Source organism: Heterodontus francisci, chromosome 1 (assembly GCF_036365525.1).
Source record: "Heterodontus francisci isolate sHetFra1 chromosome 1, sHetFra1.hap1, whole genome shotgun sequence".
Classification (NCBI taxonomy): Eukaryota; Metazoa; Chordata; class Chondrichthyes; order Heterodontiformes; family Heterodontidae; genus Heterodontus; species Heterodontus francisci.
This window is the reverse complement of record NC_090371.1, coordinates 20,884,948-20,903,993: the sequence shown is the minus strand read 5'-3', so window position 1 is coordinate 20,903,993 and position 19,046 is coordinate 20,884,948. Positions and strand designations below refer to the sequence as shown.

General features: G+C 45.2%; 1 protein-coding gene across 2 annotated transcripts in view; it reads left to right on the top strand.

The window, feature by feature from the left end:
* Positions 1 to 19,046, top strand: part of LOC137368229 (dedicator of cytokinesis protein 2-like) — a 1,222,644-nt gene that overhangs the window by 1,021,166 nt on the left and 182,432 nt on the right. For both annotated transcript variants that reach the window (XM_068028710.1, XM_068028709.1), the window contains exon 34: positions 3,378 to 3,463. In XM_068028710.1, coding sequence (XP_067884811.1) covers positions 3,378 to 3,463 — 86 coding nt within the window. The remainder of the gene's footprint in view (positions 1 to 3,377; positions 3,464 to 19,046) is intronic.

The following is a 19,046-nucleotide window of genomic DNA, read 5'->3' as shown; positions in this document are numbered from 1 at the left end:
AAGAACTGAATTCCAGAGGTGAAGTGAGAGTGACTGCCCTTAACATCAAGGCAGCATTTGACCGAGTGTGGCATCAAAGGAGCCCTAACAAAATTGAAGTCAATGGGAATTGGGGGGAAACTCTCCACTGGTTGGAATCATACCTAGCACATGGGAAGATTGTTGTGGTTGTTGGAGACCAATCATCTCCGCCCCAGAACATCACTGCATGAGTTCCTCAGGGCAGTGTCCTGGGCCCAATCACCTTCAGCTGCTTCATCAGTAATCTTCTTCCCAACATAAGATCAGAAGTAGAGATAATCATTGATGATTGTACAGTGTTCTGTACCATTCGCGACTCCTCAGATAATGAAACAGTCCGTGCCCGCATGCAACAAGACCTGGACAACATTCAGCCATGAGCTGATAAGTGGCAAGTAACATTCGCGGCACACAAGTGTCAGACAATGGCCAACTCCAACCAAAGAGAGTTTAATCACCTCTCCTTGACAGTCAATGGCATTACCATTATCAAATCCCTCACCGTCAACATCCTGGGGTTACCATTGACCAGAAACTGAACTGGACCAGCCACATAAATACTGTGGCTACATCAGCAGGTCAGAGGCCAGGCATTCTGCGGCGATTAACTCACCTCCTGACTCCTCAATTCCTGTCCACCATCTGCAAAGCACAAGTCATTAGTGTGATGGAATACTTTCCACTGCCTAGATGAGTGCAGTTCCAACAACACTTAAGAATTTCAACATTATCAGGCTAAAGCAATTAGAGGGATGGGAGCAGATCAGATATGTTACTGGATTTGTCCCTGACGAATGATCCAGAGACATGAGTTCAAATCCTACTACTGCTGTTGGGGAATTTAATTCAATTAAATAAATCTGGAATGAAAAGCTAGTATCAGAAATGATGGCCATTAAATTATTGGATTGTTGTGAAAACCCATCTGGTTCATTAATGCCCTTTAGGGAAGTAAATCGGCCATCCTTGCCTGGTCTGGCCTATCTGTGACCCCAGACCCATAGCAATATGGTTGACCCTTAACTGCTCTCAGAAATGGCCTAGCAAGCCAGTTGTACTGTAGATGGTGGCTCACCAGCAGCCTCTTAAGGACAATGAGGGATAGGAAAAAATACCGGCCTTTCCACTGATGCCTACATCCTGTGAATGAATGTAAAAACAAACTGCTTCATTGGCAACTGATCTACCATATTAAACATTTGCTCGTTCCACCCCGGTACAATGTGGCTGCAGTGTGTACCATCTGCAAGATGCAGTGCAGCAACTTGCCAAGGTTTCTTTGTCAATACCTCCCAAACCCGCGACCTCTACCACCTAGAAGGACAGGGGCAGCAGTTGCATGGGAACACCACCTGCAAGTTCCCCCTCCAAGGCACACACCATCCCACAATGGAACTGTATTGCTGTTCCTTCAGTGTCACTGGGTCAAGATCCTGGAACCTGCTCCCTAACAGTACTGCACGTGTAACTACACCACATGGACTGCAGCGGTTTAAGAAGGCGGCTCACCACCACCTTCTCAAAGGAAATTAGAGATGGGCAATAAATGCTGGTCGTGCCAGTGATGCTACATCCTGTGAACGAATAAGTAACAAATTTTAAAAGCGGTGAAAGAACCTTGTGCCAACCAAGACACCACTCAGGGCCCAGAGGTGGTGGTATATTCATGTCCCAGAACTGACGGTTTTTAGTCACACTTGCATTGAGAGGTGAAATGACAATCTTTCAAAACCCTCTGCATCATCCCTCAAAGTTACAAATTGTTTGCTTCTTTAACTCAGCTGATTGGATATAACTCTGACAAGCCCTTAACTTAGCAAATCATACCTTGTGTATATTCATGGGAAAACAGAGAAATCAAACACGACGAGAACACTGACAAGCACTAAAGAGGCGAGTGGATTTAATTAGCAGGCCTATTAAGAGAAATTATAGCTATTACCTCAGCTGCATCTGTGTAGATCTGCACAAGTCTTCATGTCTCAGTGCCATTTCGGTGACCAATTACAGGAATAAATATCACAGGCACGTCTGAAGGAGCTCATGGCTGCTTAATTTAAATGTTAATTGGCCTCTCTCATTATTGATTTACATTTGCAAATATAATTTCTGGAACTAGTATGTTTTTACGTGCCCTAATTATGTTGGGTTGGAAGGGGCCCATCTACTGATGAAATCTCTTCGAGTCCTGCAGACAGCTGCAGCGACTGTCGAGACGATTCCCTCTGTCGTTGGAACGCTCTTACCTTGTCAGGGAGCAGGCTAGACTGAGCTGCAGCCAGCTGGTAGCCTGGCAGATGTGAAGTTCGTTCACTTGAAAGCACTGTGTGAATGCTTAAAGAGATTCACTGCTGTTATTTCTTGCCAGGTGATGTGGAATCAGCAGCACCCATTTCGAGTGGGCCCTGGTTCGGCTTTATTGAGGGGACAGTAACGGTCTCAAAATGGGAGTTCGTAGCCTTGCTACCCTGTTAACCCCGGTGATGCAGCCTGCTCCATATTGGAAGCAGGACAAGCGCCATGGGCAATGCACCACCCCCCCACACCCCCCCCCCCACGCCCCCCCGCCCCCCCCCCCCACATTTCAATCTTGTACCAACCGCAGTGTTCTCCAGTTAAACATTGGGACAATTGAAGTCATCGCCTTGAGCCCCTACTATAAACGCATACTAGCATCAAACAGGAGGTCGGGGGAGGAGGGTGGAAATCGTACCACTTTGAATTGAAAATCTAGCGTGAAAAGAGTGAAAGAAAGAGCTTGCATTTATATAGAACCTCGGGATGTCCCAAAGTACTTTAAGCCAAGGAAGTACTTTTGAAGTATAGTCGCTCTTATAATGCAGGGAACATGGCAGCCAATTTGCATACAGCAAGCTCCCCAGAAGCAGCAATGAGATAATCACCAGATAATCTGTCCTTTAGTGATGTTGGTTGACGGATAAATATTGGCCAGGACACCAGGAAGAAAATTCCTTCGCTTCTTTGAAATATGCCATGGGACTTTTCATGTCCACTTGAGAGGGCAAACGGGGCCTCGGTTTAATGTCTCATCCAAAAGACGGCACCGCCGACTGTGCCGCACTCCCTCAGTACTGCGCGGGAGTTGACAGCCAAGATTTTGTGCTTCTGGAGTGAGACATGAACCCATAACCTTCTGACTCAGAGTTGAGAGTGATACCCATTGAACCATGGCTAACACTGCCAGATTAATGGCCAGATGGTGTAGAAGAAGATCCTTCAATGTGTTGCTTGTCGCTGTGCAGTTGATGGTGCTAACTGAGACTGCGTACTATTTAAACACTGTTGTGAATGAATTAGAATTAAACTTATTCTTCTCTTTATTTTCTGATTTTCAGTTTGAGGATGAAATTATCAAAAACTTGGACCACGAAGTGGAAGGTGGTCGAGGAGATGAACAGTACAAACACCTCTTTGAAAGCATGTGAGTTTGTTCGCTAAGATCCTTCTGTGTCTCTTTTAATAACTTTATGGGTACGTAAGATGGATACAAAAGGGGGAGAAATTTCTTTAGGCCCATTTAGAGGCCGGGTCTCTGCATGCACTCCCCCAAAGCAAGAGACCCAAGGTCAGCCTCAAATTGGAATCCCAGGCCTCATTGGCATTATTTGAGGGAGCTGCCAATGCCTGTTGTTCCTGCACAAATAGTTCACCAATTTTATAAGGATGGATGTTAGGGTGCTTGCTTCCCCAACAGATGCCTGTGGGAGTAGGGGGGGGAGGGGAGGAGGTGGAGAAGGGGAACAGGGGATTGATCAGGGGCCAACAGCAATCCTTGGAAATGCTGTCAGGCTGCACTTCACATTTAAAAAAACTTTTTTGGTATGGGCCTTTACCTAGGCCACACCTATGCTCAAAAGCCTGAATGGAACATCTCCAACACCTACTCCTCTCAGGGCAGGCCCCTTGTTGGCATATGCCAGGACCTAACACCTGTTTTAGGTGGCTTCCTAGGATGCCTGAAAAATAGCCAACCCAATATCCAGCATCAGTTGCTGCGACAACTGACTTATTCAGTTACCTCTGACATCTGTGTAACTACTTTCTGTACATAGGAACATGAGTAGAGCCCGATCCACCATTCAATGAGATCATGGCTGATCTGTGACCTGACTCCATAGACCTGCTTTTGCACCATATACTTTGACTCCTTTGGTTAGCAGAAATGTCAGATTAAAAATTAACAATTGATCTAGCATCAATTGCCATTTGTGGAAAAGAATTCCAAACATCTACCACTCTTTGCTGAAGAAGTGTTTCCTACTTTCACTGCTGAAAGTTATTGCTGTAATTTTTTGACTATATCCCCGAGTCCTATACTCTCCAACTAAATAATTTTTCCCAATCTACCCTGCCTGTTTCCCTTAATATCTTCAATTCTTTGATCAAATCACCTCTTAACTTTCTAAATTCCAGGGAATACAACCCTAGTTTGTGTAATCTCTCCTCATAATTTAACCCGTGGAGTCCAGGTATCATTCTGGTAAATCTACGCTGCATTCCCATTAAGGCCAATATATCTTTCCTAGGGTGTGGTGGCCAGAACTGCTGACAGTACTCCAGGTAGCCTGACCAGGGCTTTGTATAGCTGAAGCGTGACCTCTACCCCCTTGAATTCTATTCGTCTAGATATAAAGGCCAACATTCCATTAGCCTTTTTGATTATTTTCTGTACCCATTCATGACATTATAATGACCTGTGTACCTGGACCCCCCAAGTATCTTTGAAACTCCACTGTCTCTCACTTTTTCCCATTTTGAAAGTACTCTGTTCTATCCTTTTAGGTCCAAAGTGGATGACCTCACATTTTGCTACACTGAAATCCATTTGCCACAGTTTTTCCCATTCAGTTATATCTCTTTGTAATTTTATACATCCATCTACATTGCTTACAATATTGCCTATTGTTGCACCATCAGCAAATTTGGATATGTGCTTTCCATCTAAATAGGGAAGTGCCTATTTACCTTAGCAGAGAGGTCAGTGACTAGGGGCATGGATTTAAAGTGATTGGTAGAAAGATTGAGAGGAGATGAGAATTTCTTTTTCACCCAGAGGGTGGTGGGGGTCTGAAACACACTGCCTGAAAGGGTGGTAGAGGCAGAAAACCTTATCTCATTTAAAAGGTGTCTGTATGTGCACCTGAAGTGGCATAACCTGCAGGGCTACAGCCCAAATGCTGGAAGGTGCGATTAGGCTGGGTGGTTCCTTTTTTTTCAGCCAGAGCGGACATGATGGGCCATAAACTTTCTATGACTCTATCGCCTCATCGAAGTTGTTAATAAATACAGTGAATAGTTGATGCCCGTACACAGATCCTTGTGGGACTCCACTAGTCACACCCTGTTAATTAGAGTACCAGCCCATTATCCCTACTCTCTGTTTCTCTCTGCTCAGCCAATTTCCTCACTAAGTCAATAATTTGCCTTCAAATTTGTACTGTGGCTGCAAGAGCAGGTCAGAGGCTAGGAATCCTGTGGCGAGTAACTCACCTCCTGACTCCCCAAAGCCTGTCCACAAGGCACAAGTCAGGAGTGTGATGGACTACTCTCCACTTGCCTGGATGGGTGCAGCTCCAACAACACTCAAGAAGTTCGACACCATCCAGGATAAAGCAGCCTGCTTGATTGGCACCCCATCCACAAACAGTAACTCCCTCCACCACCGATGCACAGTGGCAACAGTGTGTACCATCTACAAGATGCACTGCAGCAATGCACCAAGGCTCCTTTGACAGCGCCTTCCAAACCCACGACCTCTACCACCTAGAAGGACAAGGGCAGCAAATGTATGGGAACATCACCACCTGCAAATTCCCCTCCAATCCACACACCATCCTGACTTGGAACTATTTCGCCGTTCCTTCACTGTCGCTGGGTCAAAATCCTGGAATGCTTTTCCTAACAGCACATGGACTGCAGCGGTTCAAGAAGGCAGCTCAGCACCACCTTCTCAAGGGCAATTAGGGATGGTCAATAAATGCAGGCCTAGCCAGCGACGCCCACATCCCAGGAACAAAAAAAAAGTTCCATGAGCTTCAACTTTAGCTAACAGACTCTTACGAAGGACTTTATTGAATGCCTTCTGGAAGTCCACATAAATAACATATAAATAACATCCATCACCCTGTTCACTACTTTAAACGTCTCTTTTTTTTTACCCAGAGAGTGTTTAGAACATGCAACTCACTACCACATGGAGTAGTTGATGCATCTAAGGGGAAGCTAGATAAATACATGTGGGAGAAAAGAATAGGATATTCTAATCAGGTGAGAGAAAGAGGAATAGGAGACTCGTGTGGAACATCAACACTGGCATAGAGCAGTTGGACCAAATGGCCTGTTTCTTTGCTGTAAATACTGTGTATTCCTATGTTCGCAGAGAATATTACCAGCTTTAAGCAAGTCCAAAACTAGATTGGGCATGGATAGGAGGCTGGCGTTACTGCTGTCAGAACAAGGGCAGTAGCTAGTATCAACATTGTTATATCTGTTACCATCAGCATTCTGTGCTCAGATCAAGATGGCTCCTGGGCTGGAAGATCCCTTGCGGTTCAACTCTATCCATGGCCATCTGCTCCCATCCCTAACGTTTTCTCCCCCAATCTGCCCTCTTAAACTGTTTAAATTCCCCTGGCTCTTTAAATCAGTTCATTTTAGCCCTATCTAAAAGTTAACAGTTAGTTTAGTGTATGTTACCTGGGCCCACTGCCCTCCCCCAGCCACACCTGCTCTTTGTTTTCTCAATGAAATTGATCCGGTTGAAACTGACGAGCACAGCTGCCGATACTTCAATCTCCGATCCTGCTGTCTTCACAGTCCAGAGTGTCTGCAGCCACGGCATGCGGTAAGTCCATTGAGGTGAAGAAGGAGCTGCGGGACCCGAGAGAAGTCCTGTGAAAAGGTGCCCCGAACACCCAAAACATCCACGAACGGCCCCCCCGGCCGCAACTTCAAAGCGCCCGCGGGAGATGGCTCGGAGAGCATCTGCAGCGCACTGTCGGCAATGCTGCATGCCTTTATTTAAACCACTGCAAAAAAAAAACCTTTAGCAAATGTAATCACCTCTAAGTCTGCCAAATGATGCTTCACCTCCCGAAGGACGTGGATGAGCTTTCCGGACGTCGATGGTGGGCACTGAGGAAATGGCTTATTACCTGCACCAGATTCCACCCCCCCTCCCCCCCCCTTTACCCCCCTTCCACCCCCCCCCCACCCCCGTCCCCTTCCCTGCTCCACCCTCTCAGCTCACCCCCTCACAACCCCGTCCCAGCCCGCCCCCCCCTCGCACCATCTTCACCCCGCACCCCCTTCCCCTGCACCCCCCCCCCCACCCCCTCCCTCTACCCCTCCCCCTTGCATCCCCTCCTCCCACCGGCACCATGCTACACCTGTGTAGGGGCCCCAACAACCCCACTGCCTTGTGGGCGTCTCGGGAGAGACCAAGGCTAAGGGAGTAAACCCTAACAGAAAATCCGGAGCGGAACCCCGTAGGCGGTCATGTGTCACCTTTGGCATGTTTCCGGCAGTTCCTGCAGCCATACTGGTGCCAAACGTCGTGTCCTGCACTCCTTTGGACCCCACCAGAAAGGCCGAGAGGGGGGTTTTGACGACTGGGCAACTCTCAACCTCCATAAATTTGCCCAGGCATGCGCCATGGAGAGGTCACTCCATAGTTGCCTCACAGCGACTGAAACAACACGGAAGGCAGCAGTTACGGGTTATAAGTCCAGATAAATTGGCGTAGAAACTGGGCGCCACGGGTTGCCTTTGTCGGTGGGAGAGGTCATTGCACCTCACTGGACAGCTACCGCCCGCCTCAAACCGGGCAGCCCCCGGTCAATAAGGTTCTGTCCCGCCACAGTCTGCCTGCTTCAATGGGTGCTTGGAGCTCAGGGTCATTGCCCGAAAGGTGGACTGATACACCGCACCAAACAACATGAAAAAAGGAAAGAAGGTACCAGCCCTTCGCTTTGCAAGCTGGAACGTCAGAACTATGTGTCCTGGCCTGTCGGAAGACCTTACACAAATCAACGATTCTCGGAAGACCGCCATCATTAACAACGAGCTCAGTAGACTCAATGTGGACATTGCAGCACTTCAGGAGACTCGCCTCCCCGCGAGTGGCTCTCTAGCAGAGCAAGACTACACCTTCTTCTGGCAGGGCAGGGATCCTGAAGAACCAAGACAGCATGGAGTGGGCTTCGCCATCAGAAACTCCTTGCTCAGCATGATAGAGCCTCCCTCAAATGGCTCGGAACGCATACTGTCCATCCGACTGCTCACCACCTCTGGTCCAGTACACCTACTCAGCATCTATGCTCCAACACTCTGTTCCGCACCTGAAGCTAAAGACCAGTTCTATGAACAACTCCATAACATCATTAGCAGCATCCCCAACACCGAACACCTATTCCTGCTGGGGGACTTTAATGCCAGGGTTGGGGCCGACCATGACTCATGGCCCTCCTGCCTTGGGCGCTATGGCGTTGGAAGGATGAATGAGAACGGGCAGAGACTGCTTGAGTTGTGTACCTATCATAACCTCTGCATCACCAACTCGTTCTTTCACACTAAACCCTGTCACCAGGTTTCATGGAGGCACCCAAGATCACGTCGTTGGCACCAGCTAGACCTCATTGTCACAAGGCGAGCCGCCTTAAACAGTGTTCAAATCACACGCAGCTTCCACAGTGCGGACTGCGACACCGACCACTCCCTGGTGTGCAGCAAGGTTAGACTCAGACCAAAGAAGTTGCATCATTCCAAGCAGAAGGGCCACCCGCGCATCAACACGAGCAGAATTTCTCACCCACAGCTGTTACAAAAATTTCTAAATTCACTTGTAACAGCCCTTCAAAACACTCCCACAGGGGATGCTGAGACCAAGTGGGCCCACATCAGAGACGCCATCTATGAGTCAGCTTTGACCACCTACGGCAAAAGTGCGAAGAGAAATGCAGACTGGTTTCAATCTCATAATGAAGAGCTGGAACCTGTCATAGCCGCTAAGCGCATTGCACTTTTGAACTACAAGAAAGCCCCCAGCGATTTAACATCCGCAGCACTTAAAGCAGCCAGAAGTACTGCACAAAGAACAGCTAGGCGTTGCGCAAACGACTACTGGCAACACCTATGCAGTCATATTCAGCTGGCCTCAGACACCGGAAACATCAGAGGAATGTATGATGGCATGAAGAGAGCTCTTGGGCCAACCATCAAGAAGATCACCCCCCTCAAATCTAAATCGGGGGACATAATCACTGACCAACGCAAACAGATGGACCGCTGGGTTGAGCACTACCTAGAACTGTACTCCAGGGAGAACGCTGTCACTGAGACTGCCCTCAATGCAGCCCAGCCTCTACCAGTCATGGATGAGCTGGACATACAGCCAACCAAATCGGAACTCAGTGATGCCATTGATTCCCTAGCCAGCGGTAAAGCCCCTGGGAAGGACAGCATTACCCCTGAAATAATCAAGAGTGCCAAGCCTGCTATACTCTCAGCACTACATGAACTGCTATGCCTGTGCTGGGACGAGGGAGCAGTACCCCAGGACATGCGCGATGCCAATATCATCACCCTCTATAAAAACAAAGGTGACCGCGGTGACTGCAACAACTACCGTGGAATCTCCCTGCTCAGCATAGTGGGGAAAGTCTTTGCTCGAGTCGCTCTGAACAGGCTCCAGAAGCTGGCCGAGCGCGTCTACCCTGAGGCACAGTGTGGCTTTCGTGCAGAGAGATCGACTATTGACATGCTGTTCTCCCTTCGTCAGATACAGGAGAAATGCCGTGAACAACAGATGCCCCTCTACATTGCTTTCATTGATCTCACCAAAGCCTTTGACCTAGTCAGCAGACGTGGTCTCTTCAGACTACTAGAAAAGATCGGATGTCCACCAAAGCTACTAAGTATCATCACCTCATTCCATGACAATATGAAAGGCACAATTCAACATGGTGGCTCCTCATCAGAGCCCTTTCCTATCCTGAGTGGTGTGAAACAGGGCTGTGTTCTCGCACCCACACTTTTTGGGATTTTCTTCTCCCTGCTGCTTTCACATGCGTTCAAATCCTCTGAAGAAGGAATTTTCCTCCACACAAGATCAGGGGGCAGGTTGTTCAACCTTGCCCGTCTAAGAGCGAAGTCCAAAGTACGGAAAGTCCTCATCAGAGAACTCCTCTTTGCTGACGATGCTGCTTTAACATCTCACACTGAAGAATGCCTGCAGAGTCTCATCGACAGGTTTGCGTCTGCCTGCAATGAATTTGGCCTAACCATCAGCCTCAAGAAAACGAACATCATGGGGCAGGATGTCAGAAATGCTCCATCCATCAATATTGACGACCACGCTCTGGAAGTGGTTCAAGAGTTCACCTACCTAGGCTCAACTATCACCAGTAACCTGTCTCTAGATGCAGAAATCAACAAGCGCATGGGTAAGGCTTCCACTGCTATGTCCAGACTGGCAAAGAGAGTGTGGGAAAATGGCGCACTGACACGGAACACAAAAGTCCGAGTGTATCAGGCCTGTGTCCTCAGTACCTTGCTCTACGGCAGCGAGGCCTGGACAACGTATGCCAGCCAAGAGCGACGTCTCAATTCATTCCATCTTCGCTGCCTTCGGCGAATACTTGGCATCAGGTGGCAGGACTATATCTCCAACACAGAAGTCCTTGAAGCGGCCAACACCCCCAGCTTATACACACTACTGAGTCAGCGGCGCTTGAGATGGCTTGGCCATGTGAGCCGCATGGAAGATGGCAGGATCCCCAAAGACACATTGTACAGCGAGCTCGCCACTGGTATCAGACCCACCGGCCGTCCATGTCTCCGTTATAAAGACGTCTGCAAACGCGACATGAAATCGTGTGACATTGATCACAAGTCGTGGGAGTCAGTTGCCAGCATTCGCCAGAGCTGGCGGGCAGCCATAAAGACAGGGCTAAATTGTGGCGAGTCGAAGAGACTTAGTAGTTGGCAGGAAAAAAGACAGAGGCGCAAGGGGAGAGCCAACTGTGCAACAGCCCCAACAAACAAATTTCTCTGCAGCACCTGTGGAAGAGCCTGTCACTCCAGAATTGGCCTTTATAGCCACTCCAGGCGCTGCTTCACAAACCACTGACCACCTCCAGGCGCGTATCCATTGTCTCTCGAGATAAGGAGGCCCAAAAGAAAAAAAAAAGAAAAAAGAATAGCATTCTGTCTCAAGGGCCATAAGGAGAAGCAACTCTCAATGTTACAATTCCATGTCACTGGCATTGTCTCATTCACTTTGAGGCCAGTAGTGTCAGCCGTGGCTCAGAGGGCAGCATCTGAATCAGAAGGGTACGGATTCAAGTCCCACTCCAGACTTGAGCACAAAAATCTAGGCTGAGATTCCAGTGCAGTACAGAGGGTGTGCTGCACTGCCGGAGGTGTCGTCTTTCACTTAAAATGTAAACCCAGGCCCTGTCTGCCCTCTCAAGTGAATGTAGAAGATTCCATGGCACAATCTTGACAAAGTGCAGGGGAGATCTCTCTGTGCTCTGGCCAATATTTATCCCTCAATCAACATCACTAAAAACAGATTTCTGATCGTTATCACATTACTGCTTGTGGGAGCTTGCTGTGCACAAATTATCTGCCTTGCTTCTGACATACTTCATATAAAACATACTTCATTGGCTGTAAAATGCTTTGGGGCATCCTGAGATTGTGAAAGGTGCTAAATAAATGCATGATTTCCTTTTTTTTAGAAAACGGAGCAAGGATCTGGTTGAAAACCGTACCAATATCTACTTTTAGAGCAGACAAATCCCCAATCTGTATGAGATGGATTACCACTGCTGTTAAGAATACAGCCCTGTCATTGTTTCTGTCCCCTTATTAACAATATTTTGACAGGCATGTATAAATAATGATTAAAAACATTCCCACTGGAGTGAGTATTTTTAATTAGGCAGTGTTGCTGTTATAAAGAGTTTTTAAATTTATTTTTAAAGCGAATTAACCTTTAGTGTAATGTTACAAGCTTGCAACAAGCATGATAATACTTGTCCTTATATATTTTCTTACCACATCTGAATTCCTTTTGTAGCTGAACAGCTTGATTTGAAGGTAGATTTTGCATCAGCCCTTTGAGCTGTCCCACCATTCAGTTCGATCATGGCTGATCTGTGCCTCAGCTCCATTTAACTGCCTTAGTTGCATGTCCCTTGATACCCTTACTGAACAAAAATCTATTGACTTCAGTCAGTTCCAGATTTCTACTATGCTTTGGGTGAAAAAATGTTCCCTGAATGGTTTAGCCCTAATTTAAAGACTGTGGTAAAAGCAAAATACTGCGGATGCTGGAAATCTGAAAGAAAAACAAGAAATGCTGGAAATACTCAGAAGGTCTGGCAGCATCTGTGGAGAGAGAAGCAGAGTTAATGTTTCAGGTCAATGACCCTTCTTCAGAACTAGCAAATATTAGAAATGTAAAAGGTTATAAGCAAGTAAAGCGGAGGTGGGGCAAGAGATAACAAAGGAGAAAGTGTAGATAGGACAGGGTCACAGAATAGCTGACCAGAAGGTCGTGGAGCAAAGGCAAACAATATGTTAATGGTGTGTTGAAAGACAAAGCATTAGTACAGATAGAGTGTTAACAGACTGAAAATTGAATAGCCGCAAGTACAAACATGAAAAAAAAGTGGGTAAGCAAACTGAACAAACTAAGATGAAATAAAATAAAATAAACACAAAAAAAATTTTTAAAAGAAAGAAGAAAAATATAACTGAAAATAAAAGTAAAATGGAGCCCATCATGCTCTGAAATTATTGAACTCAATGTTCAGTCCGGCAGGCTGTAGTGTGCCTAATCGGTAAATGAGATGCTGTTCCTCGAGCTTGCGTTGATGTTCACACTACAGCCTGCCGGACTGAACATTGAGTTCAATAATTTCAGAGCATGACGGGCCCCCCATCTTACTTTTATTTTTAGTTATTTTTTTCTTTTTCCTTTTTAAAATTTTTTTTTGTGTTTATTTCATTTTATTGCATCTTAGTTTGTTCAGTTTGCTTACCCACTTTTTTTTCATGTTTGTACTTGCGGCTGTTCAATTTTCAGTCTGTTAACACCCTATCTGTAATAATAATTTGTCTTTCAACACACCATTAACATATTGTTTGCCTTTGCTCCACAACCTTCTGGTCAGCTATTCTGTGACCCTGTCCTATTTACACCTTCTCCTTTGTTTTCTCTTGCCCCACCCCCGCTTTACTTGCTTATAACCTTTTACATTTCTAATAATTGCTGGTTCTGAAGAAGGGTCACTGACCTGAAACGTTAACTCTGCTTCTCTCTCCACAGATGTTGCCAGACCTGCTGAGTATTTCCAGCATTTCTTGTTTTTATTAAAGGCTGTGGTCCTGGATTCCCCCACCAGAGGAAATCATTTACCTGTATCTACTGTTATGACCAGGTGAGAAGGGGTCTAGGGTTTCCCTCTCAGCTTTTGCCTGGTTTAACCGTAACAGGGTTTAATTTTAGAAACATCATGTTTTTAGCTCCCCCTCAGTGAATCCTTGTTCACTGTATTCCAACTGTAAGGCAAAGAAATCAATTCAGACAGGTTTTCTTAGATTTTAAACAAGAAAGGTGGCAGTTTATTAATCTTAAACTTTAATCCGGTTAACGACTACGAATATACAACACGACAACGCTAGCATGCATACGCGATAAACACACACGCAGATAGAGATGGAAAAAGTAGAAAGAATAAAGGGGAAATGTTTGAGGCAATATCTGTTAGTTATTTACTGTCCTTTGAGTTTAATGTGGAGTCTTTTGTTGCCGGTAGGTCCTGCTATTCTTTGGGGCCCAGTTCACACTTCAACTTGTTTCGATGTCAGAGTCTTTTCTCTCTTGACGTGCATGTGTCTTCCGTGGGTCCAGTGGATTGGGAGAAAGTGAGAGAGAGAGGCTTTCCTGTTCCAGGTTCCAGTTCAAACTGCCTTCTGTTCCTTTCTGTGTGGCACAATTCAAAAAACCCCAGGTTGCCCAGCAGGTTAGTCCTGTGACTAACCGGCTTAACCACTTCTGCGTTTGTGGAGTGTATTGTCTTAGCAATCCTTGGAATGCGCTTCCTTACACCTTCAATGTCTGATGATCAAAATCCATTTGGGTTAATTGGATCAGGGAATAGTCCTTTGTCTCCACAAGTAACATCCCTTAGTATGCAAATGTCCTTCCAGCCCAGTGTCTGGTGATCTTCAAACAAGTCACTTCTTCACTCCAGCAACAGTTTAAAATCAATGTTCATATGACAAAATTAATATGCCTCATTCTTGGCAGGTGAGGCTCTGCATGACACTACCCTATCAAATCCTTTCATCATTTCGAACACCTCTCGCAGGTCACCCCTCAGCCTTTTACACTCAAGTTGAAACTGTTCTAACAGAAGAAATCCCAGAATAGGAATTCGACCCCTTAAACCCACTCCACCCAGGGCCATTTATGATTATTTTACAATGGGACTCCCCAATTTTCACCTGTTGGTACCTTTAAGGAACCCATTTCCCCTGAAAGAAATGAACTGGTCTTATTACTATTTGCAATCTCCCTTCTCAACCAAGGTTGATACAACTTCAACAAGAATAATTTGCATTTATATAGCATTTTTAATGTATTACAACATCCCAAGGCACTTCACAGTCGCATTATTAAACAAAATTTGACAGCAAGTCACATTAGGCTTGGTTAAAGAATTTTTTTTAAAAAGGAGTGTCTTAATGGAAGGGAGAGTGGTGGAGAGGTTTAGGAGGGAGTTCCATAGCTTTGGGTCCAGGCAGCTGAAGGCACAGCCACCAGTGGTTTAGCAAGAGGACAGAATTGGAGAAGCACAGCAATCTTGAAGAATTGTAAAGGTGTCAGTTGCCCTCAAATCAACTCCCTTTTATGGCAGTCTGCCCACCTCTCTATTATCTTGGGTACAGCAAGACGTAACAAATAAGAAAAATCAATGAATGTTTTTTATGGTGACATCAGTTGAGGGAGTTACATTGTCCTGGAGATTGGGAGAACCTCAACCATTCGGAGATGCCAGACCTGAGTTTTAAAAGCTGAGGTTCATTTAGAACTCACAAAAACAGAGGAAGACAAATTATGTGCAACTTAATTTTGTGCATTTGCATTCCCAACATGTAGCTTTGCTCAGAATTCTGGTGCATACACTTCACAAGCTTCCAACAATTTTAAAGTGACCTCTGCAAACCTGCAGAGGAATTACATTACATAGCATCAAATAGTATGTACAGGACAGAAACAGGCCATTCTATGACAGTGTTTATGCTCCACATGAGTCTCCTCCTACCTTACTTTATCTGTCCCTATTACCATATCCTTCTATTTCTTTTTTTTCCCTCGTACCTATTCAGCATCTTCTTAACTGCATCTCTGTTATTCACCTCAACTATTCCATGTAGTAGCAAGTTCCACATTCTCATCACTCTGTGGGCAAAAAAGCTTCACGTGAATTGCTTATTGGATTTATTAGATCCCCTCCCACCCCCACACCCCCCACCCTAGTTTCCTAGTTTTATTCGTTTGTAGCTCAGCTCTCTATTCAATATAGCCCATCGTAGTACAGGGACTAGAACTGTACAGGGAGCTTTCTATATGGTTCTCCAGGTATGGTTTGATCAATGTTTTGTACAAGTTGATTATCACTTCCTGAGACACAATCTACGCTGTTGTTTGATTAATTTCCTGCTGTCAACACTGTGCTAATGATTTCAGCAATTTACCTACATGTCTGCTCAGATCCCTCTCCATCCCTCTCCTGTGCTTAATCCCTTCCCCCAAGTATCATCAGTTTGCATTTGTTCACATTAAACAACATTTGCCACTTGTCAGCCTAGCTTTCTCATCTTACAAATTTAGATCTCATTGTATTTAACTCACTAATTCCCTATTTCCAACCTCACCTCCTAGTTTGATATCATGAGTAAACTTAGATACCGTTATTTCTGTTCACACTTCCAACTGTGCAAGCAAAAATGACCCAAAGTACTGCTCCCCAATTTGCTATCATCTGCCATGATGACACTGGTTGATGAACAGGTACCCTTTTTCCTTCACCTCATTCAACCAATTTCAAAGATCTGACTGTTTCCTTGAATGTCCACTTGCCTCAAAGACATTGGTGAAAGTCTTTGACATGATGCTTATTCCTCATAGTTTAATCTATTAACCATTTGTGCCATAGATCAGTATCACCCAACTCTTATAGATTCATTAGCCATTTGTGACAAGTAGCAATCTAATATGATGTTGAGAAACATCCTGCCATTATACTCCTCCCCCTCCCAATTATGTGAAACTTTTCACAACTTGAAGCATTTTATAATGTAGGAAACATGACAGCCAATTTGTACACAGCAAAGTCTCATAAACAGCAATGAGAAAATGACCAGATAATCTAATTGTTTAGTGATGTTGGTTGAGGAAATATTTTGGCTGAACAATGGGGAGAACCTCCCTGCTCCTCTTCAAAACAGTGCCATAGGAACATTTATGTCCACTTAAGAGGGCAGATGGTTTAACATCTCATCTGAAAGATGGCACCTTGGACAGTGCAGTACCCCCTCGGTACTGCACTGGAAGTGGCAGCCGGGATTATGTGCTTGAGTCTCTGGAGCAAGACTTGAACATATGACGTTCTAATTCTTTACCCACTGAGCAACAGCTGATTGAAAGTTACCCAACTTCTACCACATTGGTTGAGGACAGGATCGGGTTGGTGGCTCCCAGTGTCACACTGCCCGCGCTCATGCATGAAGCAGGACCCATTTGGCTAAAGTGCTGGAGTGGTGGACTATAGGGGACGGTGGATTTCCTATCATACCAGCTTCAGAAAAGGCATTGAAGAGCACAAGAAAACATCATGCAATATTAGAATAGAAGAGCAAAGCAGGAGCTCTTAAACTGACCTAAATTAAGTTGATGTTTGACAAAAAAGTTTTGTTTAAACTTTGACCAAAGAAGATGGAATAGAATGCTCGAGGAGCTAATTAGTAGGTTAGAGAAGAGCTTAAAACAGATCACAAAAGGATCAGCAGAAAAAGAAATTCTGAAGGTTAAGAGCTGGAGGGGCTGAAAGCATTAGAGTTACTTGCAAACTGGGTTGTATTTTTCTAGCCTCTTATGTTTTCGTATTGGATAAGACTTTTTCTGATTCACTGCAGCCTGAGCTAATATATTGGATTTCTGTCTTATTGCTCTCTTCAGTTGTGCATGTAAATTGCTCTAGTCGCGAATCTTCTTCAAGTTTTCTGTTCAGTATCAACAGAGTTGCTCGATTTTGTGTGTAGTTAGCCTTCCTGCCACTCTGGTCATTAGCATTCTTGTGTGATGAGAGATTAATAAATCATGCAAGACCCTATTATAATGCCTGATTTCCTTGTAGTAATCTCCAATGAAACCCAATATGAGACTTAAACTTGTAATAATATTGAACGCAACTTTCAAGCCTCTGGCAGACTGCAACATTTGCCGGTTCTGCCTTTAATGATATAAAATCATGCAAGATAAGCTTAAGAACATAAGAAATAGAAGCTGGAGTAGGCCATGCAACCCCTCTAGCCTGCTCTGCTGTTCAGTAAGATCATGGCTGAACTTCTACATTAAATCCATTTTCCTGCCCTATTCCCATATCCCTTGATTCTCTGAGTGCCCAAAGATTTATTGATCTCAGTCTTGAACATACTCATCAACACAGCATTCGTGGCCCTCTGGGATAGAGAATACCAAAGACTGACAGTTCTATGAGTGAAAAAAATGTCTCCTTCTCTCAGTTCTAAAGGGCTAACCCCTTATCCTGAGATTATGGCCCAAGTTCTAGAATCTCCAACCTTAAAGAACACAAGGTTAGAAATTACAGTTTGTGATATTGGCAGATGAGCCCTTAAAGCATTTCTTTATCGGATTCTTTGAAAGAACTCTGAACTAAGTAAATAAAGTGGAGAGACGTGAGAAGCTGGGATTGTTCTCCTCAGAACAGGGAAGATTCAGAGGCGAATTAGTAGTTGTGTTCAAAATCATAATTGGTTTGAAGGGATAGATAGGGAGGAATTATTTCCACTGGCGGGAGTGTCAGCTACAAATTCAAAGTCATTGGCAAAAGAACCAGAGGGGGCGGATGAGGAGAAATTTGTATTAAAATGTGTGTTGTTGTCCGGAATGCACTGCCTGAAAGGGTGGTGGAAGCAGATTCAATAATAACTTTCAAAAGAAATTGGATGAATACTTTAAAAGTAGAAATTTGCAGGGTTATGGGGAAGGAGCAATGGGCAGAGCAACTAATCGAATCGTTCTTTCAAAGAGCCAGCACAGGCCCAATGGGTCAAATGGCCTCCTCTGTGCTGTGAGATTCTATGAATTAGATTATTATCTGTGTTCAAATAGAAGAGGAATGTCAGACAAACACATGATGTGTTGTCTCACTCATAGTTCAACTGTAAATTCTAGGTTATAACATTGAAAGACATGTTCCTTCTTTACAAAGGAAATACAGATGCCCTCACAGCCAGGCACTAGATGTCTTCTGTGAGCCAAGGCATTCAAGAACGGAAAATTCTGCAAACACAGCCAGGTCAGTCATGCTCTATGGAAAGAAGAGAGAAATCACTGAGGTCCCCGATTTTAAAATTGTCATCCTTGATTTCAAATCCCTCCATTGCCCTGGCCACTCACCATTTCTGTAAATCTGAACCCCCTCCAGCCCTACAACCCTCCGAGATCTCAGCGTTCCTCCATTCTTGGCCCCTTTCGTATCCTCATATTTCATCACACCATCAGTAGTAGGCGCAGGCAGAAAGTACAGGAGTCCCCTGTGGCCATCTCCCTCTCAAACAGATATAACGCTTTGGATACTGTTCGGAGGGGGGGGGGGGGATGGCTTCCGAGGGGAAAGCAGCAACAGCCAAGTTTGTGGCACCACAGATGGCTCTGCTGCACAGCAGGGGAGAAAAAGATTGGG